The sequence below is a fragment of the Gymnoscopelus microlampas genome (genome assembly GCF_963454915.1).
Source record: "Gymnoscopelus microlampas genome assembly, chromosome: 6".
NCBI lineage: Eukaryota > Metazoa > Chordata > Actinopteri > Myctophiformes > Myctophidae > Gymnoscopelus > Gymnoscopelus microlampas.
This window is the reverse complement of record NC_139943.1, coordinates 23,255,856-23,268,501: the sequence shown is the minus strand read 5'-3', so window position 1 is coordinate 23,268,501 and position 12,646 is coordinate 23,255,856. Positions and strand designations below refer to the sequence as shown.

The 12,646-nt window shown below is 39.6% G+C and overlaps 1 protein-coding gene across 1 annotated transcript; it reads right to left on the bottom strand.

Annotated features, from left to right (window-relative positions):
• Positions 1-508: 508 nt before the first annotated feature.
• LOC311046917 (patatin-like phospholipase domain-containing protein 2) lies at positions 509-12,272 on the bottom strand (the record flags this gene model as incomplete). The annotated part of the gene is made up of 7 exons (XM_084059496.1): positions 11,783-12,272; positions 5,152-5,384; positions 4,861-4,926; positions 4,228-4,437; positions 3,575-3,635; positions 1,794-1,952; positions 509-645 (listed from the first exon to the last, which is right to left on the bottom strand). The coding sequence occupies exons 1-7, from the start codon at positions 11,979-11,981 to the stop codon at positions 509-511; spliced, it is 1,065 nt and encodes a 354-aa protein (XP_083915622.1). The 5' UTR covers positions 11,982-12,272.
• Between the last annotated feature and the right edge of the window lie 374 nt (positions 12,273-12,646).

Sequence of the window (12,646 nt, the reverse complement as noted above, 5' to 3'; positions counted from 1 at the left end):
TTTCCTACCAACAACAACACTACATGTTAAGGGCAGTGGTGCTGACAGATTCTGCTGTTAGCAGAAGTATACAGATAAACCAACCTTAATTTCTTCAGTTGTAAAACATGAAATATTTTTGGCCCTACAGCCTGCCCTACGGCCCTACAGTTTTACTCAGTGTAATCCTTCTATCTTTCCAACTCGACACTATAATAACGATCACACTCTACAAGAAACCTGAGTGCGCTGAGGCGCGCACCTATTCAAATTGTATCAGATTTAGGAATACATCCAAGTGAAACAAATAGGATTATGTAACAGCAGGACCTGCGAGGTGTGCACTGCCACTCACCTGTTGGCCTGCTTGCCTGTAGCCATCCATGTCTGCCTGTAGAAGTCTCCAACTATGGTCAACAGTCTTCAGTACAGCCACAAAACCAGACAACATCAGATGGTTATAAACAAAGATACTGGTCCTATAGGACCTCTAGTTAGTTCAGAGGAACCATTCTGTGCTCAGTGTGTCTTACCTTTTGACCAGTATAAAGGCCAGCTCCATAAGCAGAATACAGGGAAGTAGGAGGTAGTACACCACCTTGACTGGTAGAAACTCTTTCAACTGATCACCTCCTGTATGGCTCCTCCTACAGGACTCACACAGCACTGACACACACACACACACACACACACACACACACACACACACACACACACACACACACACACACACACACACACACACACACACACACACACACACACACACACACACACACACACACACACACACACACACACACACACACACACACACACACACACAGGTATATGGACTTTCCATTGACTCAAACACCTATACCAAACTTAAAGTTAGAATGAATTCCTTTAAAATAAAAGCTATGCTAATCTCTGAACAGGAAACCGTAGAAATTCTTAAAGGGTTTGAATGTGGAGGAGACACGTGGTTGTATACATGCACCCTCTACAAGACCAACGGTAGAGTTAGCACTTAGCAGTGATAGAGACTTTACACATAGGGGGAACTGGCATAACGACTCTATTCGGAGAAAAATGGAAACAAGGGAGAATTAAGTGGAGGATTATCTGAAACAACAATATTTATGATACACCCCCATATTGAGAGAGACAATTGTTCTGTACTCCTACAACTCCCATGATGCATGAATTAAAAAAAAATAATAATAATATCTATTGTTTATGTCACTCAAACGTTTTTCAAAAGGTTTGAGCCTAAATCAAGCCTCAGATATACTCATTCCAACTAACTTCTCTCTGGCTTATAAAGCACTTTCACCTGCAATACCACATTTTCCTGATTTGCACGTGGCACTATTGAGCCAGTTTGTATGCATGTTATCTCCTGGTTCTGAGTGGAAAAAGTAAAACAAAAAAGAGATTTTTTTTCTTTTTTCTCTACCGCTAGTGACGTCACTTTCGGGGCCAAATCAGTTTGGCCTGTTTTGAGACCAATTTACATAAAACCCCAGATATGCTGTGAAAGCCTGAGTGCTCAAACTGGGGTATTTTTGGGGATAGAAGAGAGGTAGGGGAGACCAAAAACACACAAAAAAGTAGGAAAAGTTAAAATTCATGGTGTAGACCCTTTAAGGCTCCAATGGAATGTTAGCCCAACAATATCATGATGTTCCCCTTTAATGCTATTTTAGGGTGTAGGACTCATCAGAATACTATCTGTGACACACAGTGCCATTTTAGTTTTCCTTATTGTAAAATTGTACTACTGATCATGTCACGGGACAAACTGGACAGTAGAAACTGTGACTTCTTACCTTTCTTAATACTGACAGGGAGGTTGTGTATCACTGTGTGGTCCAGCCACCGGTGTAGTTGTTTCTGGGGATGCTTCTGTCTGGACTGTGTCTCTTCAGTCACCAGCTCACAGCATGGGGGTTTAGGGGCTTCTGCCTCAGCCATGACACTGAGGAACCCTGTAATGGACATGGGTTACACCTCATTTAGGAGATAGCATGGGTCTAGGGATGAAAATCAACCATTTTATGAGACTCATATCTAGTCTGCCTGCTATTCCAATGTACATCAGGTCTTCTAAACACTTTGCTCATGAGAGTATGTGGTGAATCTTTATAATTCATCACAACTAATACTAACATACAGATTTATACCTTAATCCTCATCAAGGATAAATCATCTCCAAGAAGCTATAGACGGGTTTCCTGTTAGTAAACATGAGAGGATATGACCGCGCAGAGGAGGGGTAAGCCTATAGAGGGCACCATTACCCGCAGCAGCTCTGGTCAAATGTCCATTCATAAAAGAAATGATCTTCACCGGGTTTAATGAAAGTAGATTAAATTATGCAGTTTGTAATACCTTGTTTACTCAATAAAAATGATTTGTCGGAAGTTGGATCTGTTTGTATATAATAGCAGCATTATGCCTATTATGCCTATAATAGCATAATTATGGCTATCTAACTCCTGAACACAACAACAGAGTGAACGGTGCAACAATTCGTTTCCCCCGAGCATGCGCAGATTGCGCATTCTGCTCTGTGATGACGTCGCGCGGAAATCCGTCTATAGGCTCTGTGCATAACTGTAGTCCCGGGTTTCCAGAATGTGGCATACCCGTTTCCTGTTCTGGTTCATTTTTTCATAGTTTGTTTGATTGGCTCAGCAGCAGATTTGAACCGGAAACATATATGAAGGTGTCATTTGTGCATAATGTGTCTATACATTACATATGTTGTAATACATAATGTGTCTATACATTACATATGTATACATACATATCTCTAGCAACCAGCTAACCCCAAAAATGTTCAGGAAATGAAAAAAAAAAAAAAAAAGTGGAGTTAGGAGACTTTGTTCATCATTGATAAGAACAGCTAAATGGACCTCTAAGCTAGAGCTCCGAAGTCTGACGTAATTTACACATCCTAGGTTTGTCTACCTGGTTCGCGGTTTTCCACCCCCATTCTGAATCCCATAGACGTATTTAATATCGCGTCAAATAAGAACTGTGTTCCAAAAATAGTGTGACGTCAAGACTTCTGTACTCTATGAGGTTGGAGGTAAAAAGGGGGTGGAGCCTAGAGTCAGCAAAACCAGCTAAGGCCACCTCCCTTTGGTGGAGTCAGCTGGTTTAGCAGAAAGTTTGAGGATCCAATGGAGTTAGCTGGTTTTGTCAGAAGCGCTTTTTAATGTTTTTCATTGGTGCAATATTTTTTTACCAACACACAGACGTAAATGGTGGCCCTGATTTATGGAAAAAAAGCGTCAAAATGGAGTTAGCTGGTTTCTGTCGGACAGCAACGATATGTTGAATGCACTTATTGTAAGTCGCTTTGGATAAAAGTGTCTGCTAAATGACTGTAATGTAATGTAATGTACATGATCATGTCTGTTGCATGATGATGCAACTGTTCATGCCGGTGATACATTTGGGTACCATACTACCAATGCCACCAAATTCCTATACATTTATTGTACAGGGATTATTTATTCATTTAAAGTATTTGTGGGGGAGTTACCACAACCCTCAATATTGAAATTACGTCATTCGAAAAAAGGAAGAGGAAGTTATTAACCATTCTCTCTCAGGAAGTGAAGAGCGTCCATGTAGCCATTGTGACAGATCTCAGCCAACTTCTGTTGAGTTAAAAAGAATTACAGTTGGATTCTGGTACAGTTAAAAGGGACTCTTACACGAAAATGACAGTACATCAGTACAAATAAGGCAACCCAGTGTGTGCACAGCTTCAGCACCCTCCAGTGGACACATTTGCAGATAGTGTGACGTTGTACGTATACTCTATATATACACAGACACACACAGTATATATATATCCTTTTCTCTTGCCTTCAATGATCCTTGTCCTGAGCAGAATTTGAACCCATAACATTGTGGGTATACATGTGATCAATGCATTAGTTAGCTGAACCTTGAGGAAAGCCTCCTTTCCCCTTTTCTCTCTTAATGAAAACGTTAAACGCAAAAGTGTCCTTTCATATGCTACACTCTTCATCAAAAATTACGTTTTCACATCACTCCACTATCCTCTGCCCTTTCCTCCAAAGTCTAAAAATAATCACCTTCCATTTACCAAGGAAATGTGGGCAATCACACACAAGTTACAGTATTTCGCCTTTTGCCTTGTTCTCTTTTCACAACAGCTAAATTAGACAAATCTAAAACTAGCTAAATAGGGACAAGAGGAGCAGTGCCAAAGGCTGACGTGACCTTAGGCTCTGGAGGGCAGAAAGAGGTCGTGACCCTGTGCACGTTGCCAGTGTTGATCTGGATGCTGACATTGTAAGCGTTAACCTCCAGGAAGTTGAGCATTCCCTCTCTGGGACAGATGTCACTCTCACCGGAGAAGGGAATCAGAGTGATGGTGTTTCTCTGCTCACAGAGTGGCATGTTGTTGCTCAGTGCCCCATCCATATACCACTGAGTGGAGGGGGAGGCACACAGCACAATCACTTTCAAGGTTGTAAAAATATTTTAAAAACTTTCAAATTGTTTCAAATACACCACATCGCAACACTCACAATGCTCACAACACGTCATTGTGAGCATGTAGATCTGCTATTTTTGATATTTATCGTATGGGAAAACCCACCACTTAACCACCAATGTTGATCGGTCCCCCAGGTGTCTGTATTTGGCTCCCTCCTCGTTTACCCTCTACACCAAATCTCTTCGCTGATAATAGCAGATTTACAAGCCGATCTACAAGCTCGTAGATATGCTATTACCTACAAAATGTTCACCAAATGTTTGCCTATCATATGCCCCAAATAGGGGCACTAGGATTCCTGTGGTTAAGTGGTTAATAGGTTAATATAAACAGGCATTATATTGTCAACTCACTACTCCACGGTATGAGGGAGGAACCATTCCACAGTACACAGGGAAAAAACAGCTGCACATCAGAACCTGTGAAAGGAGACAAAATATTAGAAGAGTAGGTCAGGTAGGTCTTTCCAAAATATAGGACCTTTAAATGGAAGGGATGGATGGAAGAGTTAATGATCACTTTCCCTTGCCAGATATCCCAGCATTCTACCCTAACCGTATCGAAGATATAAACATGAAATACATTTGAGCAAATATAACTCAAATTGTCTTTTAAGGCAAGACATAACAAGGACAGTAGCCTACCTGGATGAGTTCCTCTCTGGTGTCAAACTCTGACACTAGAACATTCTTCCCATTAGACATTCTGGTCAGAGACACACAGAGCCTCCCTGAGGCTCGCACGTGGCCGTCTTCTGGAAGGTTTTCCTCCAAGAAGTCCTTAGCTATCTTCAGGAGGTTAAAGGTAGGGTGGAAAACCCCCAGCGTGTGTCTTCTGGCTTCAATAGCTGTAGACATGACATCAGCGATGCATTTCTCTGCACAGATGAAGAGGACAGCGATGTGAGTGGATTGATTGATTGATTGATTGAACACTTTATTAGTCAGAAATGTAAACAGCACAGGCGGCAGTGAATGACTCCTCCTTTCGACAAGAATTGGAGATCAGATGGCAGTTGTTTCTATGGTGATTTTACAATTTCCTTTTCATAGATTTGGGTAAGACTGTATATTAAGGTTGGGTCTATAATGCATTATATGCACATTCAGGGTTGCATTGCATTGCATTATAACACTTGTTATAAATGTTTATAATCATGTATGACAACTTATAACATTTATGACGCATTATAAGTACTGGTCATAATGTTCAGTAATGTCCAGTTATAAAGGCACAAAGACAAGTGCTGTAATGCATTAATTATACACTATAGCATGACTTTGACTTTGTCACCTAGTCACAAGTAAAGTGAACATATTTCAAGTAAAGTGAACACATTTCTGCGAACAGCTTCCTCCGTGAGGTCACCAGTACCAAGCTACGCATGCACCATGGGGGACCGGGCCATCTGCTCGGCAGCACCGTGCCTGTGGAACATCCTTCCTATCATTTTAAGAGCACCGCAGACCCTGGACTCTAAAAGCCTAAAAACCTTTTTATTTCGGAAGGCCTTTGTGTTAAATTGTGTGACCACTGTCAGCAATATCATTTTGTGCTATACATTTTTAAACCCTGCTTTTAACCTTCTATGATTGATAATATGTTTTAACCATGCAGCACTCTGAGATTCTCTGTGAATGAAAAGTGCAATACAAATAAAATGTATTATTATTATTCATTATTAGCAATTGCATCATACTACAGTATATACCCTATAGCATGGCTTTGTGGCCTTTAGGTGAAGTGACAACACTTTGTAAAGGTTACCATTTAACCCATATGTAAGACAAAACACATCACAATGTTATCCAAGCAATGTCAATATTTATTTTTTATTTTTACAAGTCAAGAAAAAAAAAAAAACAGGAAACTACACAATCACAACACAAAGTAGGCTACCTTATCCAGTCATTTAAAAAAACAAAACATTGAATCAAAAGCATTTACAAAAAAATATTTATCAAGCAATGAATTTAGTATCAGCATTAGCATCAAACAACAAAAAAACAGAATTAGCATCAAACATAGTATTAGCATCAAACTCAAATGATCACAACAAACATACCACCAGTGTCATCCCTGTCAGTGAGGTTTTATCAGCTCTCCCTGATAAAATTTTTGTTTTGTTTTCTGCTTTTCTCTTTCATAGTCTTTCTGATACAGTCTCTCCTTCTCATGCATTGATTAGACCTAATGCCAGCTGCTCCCTTGCAGTGTCTATTTCAAAATAAAATCTCCATGGTAAATTGGACTCTGACAACACATAATTTTTACCCTAAAAATATTTCTAGGGTAAATAAACTTATATGCTACCCCTAAAGGAAGAAAACACAAAACATACTAGTCTTGTGTAGAGAGACAATCAGAGATGGTGACATCTAATTCAATGTGGGCTAGAATAGCGGACACACCTCCTATCCCTAGGCTACCGCTTTGAAAAACAATCCTGAAACATTTAGATTATGAAGGACTGGCAACTTTAAAGTCTTTGTAGTGGCGGAAGAACCCATGCATTAGAGTAATAAAGGCCTCTGGATTAGAGGCCTAGGGACTCTGTGTGCAGAAAATGATGATTCATGATGAAAAGCATAAAAAGTAGTTAGAGTACAGATACTTTGTTTACACTTACTCTGCCTACTTAAAGTAAATGTTCTAAGCATGATTGACAAACAATGAGTTCACGTCTGGGAAAGTGACCACGAAGGGAGAGAAGATGGCTCCCACAGGAGATGGATCGGACAGAGAGGCATATCATGAGTTGTACACTAGGTCAAAGTGAACTTATGGGGAAATTGATGTATTTTGTGCAGATAACCATATGGCCTAGTCACAAGATGGTTAATATTTCCTAATATTAAGAAATAGATGAGAAGAGGAGGAGAGACCTAATGCCTACTGACAGAAGGGGTATAAAAATATTACTAATGTGTGTGTAATCGAGCAATCGAACGGAGGAATGGAACTGAGATGATCTGGAGCATTGCTTGCTTATGCTATGCTATTTATAACTGCCGGCACGAAATAAAGCTTGATGATTGAAGATCCACCTCGACTCGAGTCCTTCCATCCATCCATACACCTGGTGAAAGAGTATCCTAATCTACAGGTATTCACTTCATCCTTTTCTTTCTTTTTCTCTTGAATTTAGAGTAGCCAAAACATTTTACCCCTTTTTCTCCCCAATTTAGCCTTAATGTCAATTGATCCCTCCCCACACACATTTCTGTGTTGTCACTGCTGTTGTATCCTACTGACTCACCTGCCAGTGAGGAGCCCCCACCGGGAGGACGTTGTAGAGCCCTCGTCCTACTCCTCCCGCCCAGCACTCCCCGCTGGCAGGTGCCGCCCCAGCCCGTAGGAGTACATACAATGACCAATATCACCCCCCCCCACCCGGCTTCCCTCCCCCGAACACGGGCCAATTGTGTTCGCATAGACGCCCGACAAAGCCGGATGCACCACGGTGGATACGAACCCACAACCTCCGTGGTGGTGGTTAGGGACTTTACCACTGCGCCACCCGATCGCAACTTTAACATTTTTGTATTCGTTCTGCGATGCAGTTATTTTTAAAATTTCTGGTCACCTGACCTATGGGCGGAGATCTCTAATCATCTGGCTACACAAAAATTGGCTAGCCAATTTCACATTAAAAGGGATATTTCACTTTCAAACATGTTTGGGGTCAATTTAACATCTGCTCAGGCTTTTGTGAGCACCGCGGACAGTTTTTAAGTTGCTTGATTCAGTATTTAATATTTGATATTCATCAAATATTTATCAGATACACACCCTTCCTATACAAACCCTTTGTAACTTCAAACTCCGTTCTAACCATGATAGATTCATCGAAAACACCCGTTGTGAGGGGTCCATGTTTTTTTGATTACTTTTTTGATTATTTTTTTTTTTTAAATTGTTTATTTTTTCAAATCATTTTTCCCCAAAACATTATTTAAAAAAATGAAAAAGGAATAGAAAAAACACAGCTCCCTCACGCATTAGAAGGACAATATCAGTCACCAGAACCAAGGACTGGTGTTTTCGATGAATCTATCATGATTAAAATGGAGCTTGAAGTTACAATGGGTTTGTATAGGAAGGGGGTGTGTCTGATCAAATTAATATCAAATATCTAAATACTGAATCAAGCAACTTAAAAATTGTCTGGGGTGCTAACAAAAGCCTGCGTAGACGTTAAACTTATAACCCAAACATGTTTGAAAGTCTAATATAACCCAAACATGTTTGAAAGTGAAATATCCCTTTACATGGGCAACAGGTTCACATTCTATATAAAGATGTAAGGAATGTCATTATAGGCAAAAAATAAACATTTTTGAAAATAGCAGATCTACAAGCTTGTGAGTTTGTAGATTGGTTATAAGAAATATCTTAGAAAATTGTTTAAGTGGTTAAGCACTTTGTAAACTGTCTGTAGTGTTACCTCCATCAAAGAATTTGTAATTGCCCTGGCTTATTATTGAGGGTATAGGTACTAGGTGCTGTTGAGTCAAATTTGTCACTTTTTCACTGATTTACGGGCCTCTCATGGGTTCAGGAGTCTGACTGATTTGTGATACCCCATCATAAATTGTTATGATTCATTTTGCCACCAGGAGAGTGCAAGAGAGACATATGTTGATGTTTTTCTCATTCATGTTGTTGTTGCTCTGGTTTGAACTCTGTATGACCTATGGAATTTGCTCCTACTGCTGTGGTACTGTAGGTGTGTCAATGAACTTGTTGTGCTCATGCTACCAGTCAAACCAATCACTCTTTTAGTCATATTGTGTAATGTTCATTTTAGCAGTCTGTTTTAGTGACACCCTCCTTTGCCATTACAGCATTTGATTGAATAACTAACATAATTTACTACTTATTGTTAGGTCTCAAATGTATTGAGGGTATGATATAGAGGATGAACATTTGAGAAATGAACATCAGCTGTTTGCTCTAATTTTATAAAGATTTGAATGTATTATTGTTTACTTGTGAATCATCTTTCCCCAATACATTTGCACACTTCTAGTGTAGCAGTCATAGGTATTAAGCTTGCCAATACATTTCAATTAATTTGGAAAGCTTTTCTGTCATCTCAGAATATATCTAAAATTAAATTAATCAGGGTCCAGGATGTCAGCAATGTGTTTCGATATTGTTGACAATTACCGTAATCAACTTTAAGTATACGCTATTGGCTGTAAAAGATCTACAGTGGCGGGGATTCACCACTGTTTGCTTGGAAGAGAGTTAACTATACATACAGTAACAGGGTTACATAACATGGAATACCATGCCTAAAAATATTCCCAAAATATACATATAATCTATTTGGACCCAGCTCAGTGGCCTTGTGGGTAGAGTGTTCAACTTGAAACTGGGAGGTATGGGTTCAATCCCCAGCCAAGTTATACCAAAGAGGATTTTATAAATGGTAACCAATGCCTCCCTACTCAGCATCAAGGTTTAAGGCAACTACTTGCAACCATTATCTCCTATGGCAGTTGCAAGGAGTTGCATTGGTGTGGACTGGCCATAAACCTGTTTTGTTGCAAGGAGTTGCGAATAGTTGTGGTCTAGTCATTACACACAATCCAAACCCTTGATGCTGAGTAGGGAGGCATTGGTTACCATTTATAAAATCGCCTTGGGAACTAATGGTTCCTGTGCCATATGGCCCATAGGTCAGAAGCCCATCTCCTGTTTCTTTAGTGTGAGGCAGCTTGATGCACAAGTACAGTACACCACCTGGCCATGATGCTAGTATGTCAGGGGGACTTAAGGCCAGTCTACACCAATGCAACTCCTTGCAACGTGCAACTACTTGAAACCATTATCCCCTATGGCAGTTGCAGTTATGTAGACTGGCCTGAAGTCCCCCTGACATACTAGCATCATGGCCAGGTGGTGTACTGTACTTGTACATCAAGCTGCCTCACACTAAAGAAACAGGAGATGGGCTTCTGACCTATGGGCCATATGGCACAGGAACCATTAGTTCCCAAGGCTACTTGTTGAGTGGTTAGTGGCATGTATCACATGGGCTTAAATGTCTGACAGCAAAGCCCTTTGCTGCATGTCACTTGCATTGTATCTCCATGTTTCCCATCTCTCTATTGAACCTATTGAATAAAGGGTAAGAAAAGCCCCTTTAACAATATAAGCATAAAAAAACTACTTGGGAAAACTGCTTTTAAGTTTTGTGCTCCTCATACAGTAGGCTCATACAATTTACAGGGTCTACTTAAGTAAAATTCCCTTGTTTACCTGGGACATTTTCAATCTCACATATCAACTCAGGTTAATCTTAATTGCACCTGTTTTAATTGATGTTGATACATTAGGTGATGATATTTCTTTAAAAAAGGTAGGGTAAGTGATATGTTTTGGTTAGGTCAGTAACAGGTCTCCCCAGCTCTTTGATAAACAGAAAATAAAAAAATTCAATCAGAGAGTAGCCATTTATCAGCTGCTCATTTCTTTGTGTCATCACTTCCAATTTCACTCGTTTCATCTGTATCCTGTCCAAGTTCTCTATCCTGATTGGATAAAACTGGTATTCTGACCTGAAAATGCATTTTCTGTTTAATTAAGAGCTGGAGAGACATGGAGATTCCTGTTACTGAACAAACACTCTATAGCAATGAGTACTAGTAATAGAGCTGTTTTTAAATATTTCTTCAGAGATCAATTATTTAATGCAGGTCTAAAACATAGTTATCAAACCAGACAGGTAAGCTCAGGGTATTTGGAACTTCCAAAACTAAAGTCAGAAATACAAAAAGAAAGTTATTTATAGAGCCTGCCAACAATGGAACTCATTATCGGCAAATATTAAACAAATCAAGAGCAAATACTTATTCAAAGAAATCTATTAATATTAATGAGAGACCACACAATTAGAATGATCAGTATGTTTAACCTATGTTCCTGTATTATCTAATTATCATTGGCATTTTAATGTAACTTTGATTTAGACAGACGGGTGTCAGTTGTTGTTTGTATGAATATTGTATGTTTTTTATGTTATGATGTTTTATGTGGACCCCAGGAAGACTAGTGACCGCGTCAGCGGAAGCTAATGGGGATCCGAAGAAAGAAAGAAATGGTAGACAATGATAGAAATCATAGTGTTCATGAGCTGCATTCAATGCATAAATATTATTATTTTCAATTTATTTATTATTAGTATTAGTAGTACCAGGCACCATTTGACATACTGAACAAAGATCAACATAATTGAAAACATTTTTGATCCATTTACCTACATACCTAAGGGGATTCCAGTGACTAGACTTGCTGCCACCAGGCACCCTGATGACGCTCCACTGATCTTAGATGCACCTTGGACCAAATGTGGGACACGTTCAAGAATACAACTCAACGCTCCCATGTAGTAAACACTTCTAAATCCACAACCGGCAAAGGAGATATTCCATTCTTCCCCTGCACAAAACATTGTCTCTGGCATTTCAGTTGGTCACACTCAATTCAGTCAAACCATCAAAAGGGCATGTCTAACACTGTAGACTATCATAAATATCAGCCTTTCTTAAATGTTTTAATTGTCTTTGATATTTGAAGCTTGCCTTCCCACAAGAACACTGTCCTTATCTCCAGTACAGTACATCCAAAGAAAAACAAAAAGTGGCCATAGTGTGTATAGGCTAGGGTTGACCAGAGGGTTGCACAACTTACTTACTAGGCTCAAACGTCATAGGGAAGTGGTTGGCTCATTCATTGAAAGAAAACTACAAGCAAAAAGGTCAACCATGTGCTTCTTTCCAATAGGCTCTCTTGTAACTGTAGAAGTTTGGCATCACCACTAGATGGCGCAGCGAACAGCACAGTACATGAACCCTATGCATGAACCTAACCAGACAAAATGACAGAAAGAAATTTTGCATCAATATAATGACATTTAAACTCAGTGAATTTTGCATCAATATAATGTCATTTAAACTCAGTGAAGTTATAACAGCTCATTCAGATGTCTAGTCTACCTGTCAGCAGAGACTGTGGCTAATCAAGTCACATTTATTTATGAAGCCCATTTTTACCATGCTGCACAGAGCAGGTAGCTATAGATCACAAATACAGAAACCATCATCAATGTGGACGACTGGACGTTTAATA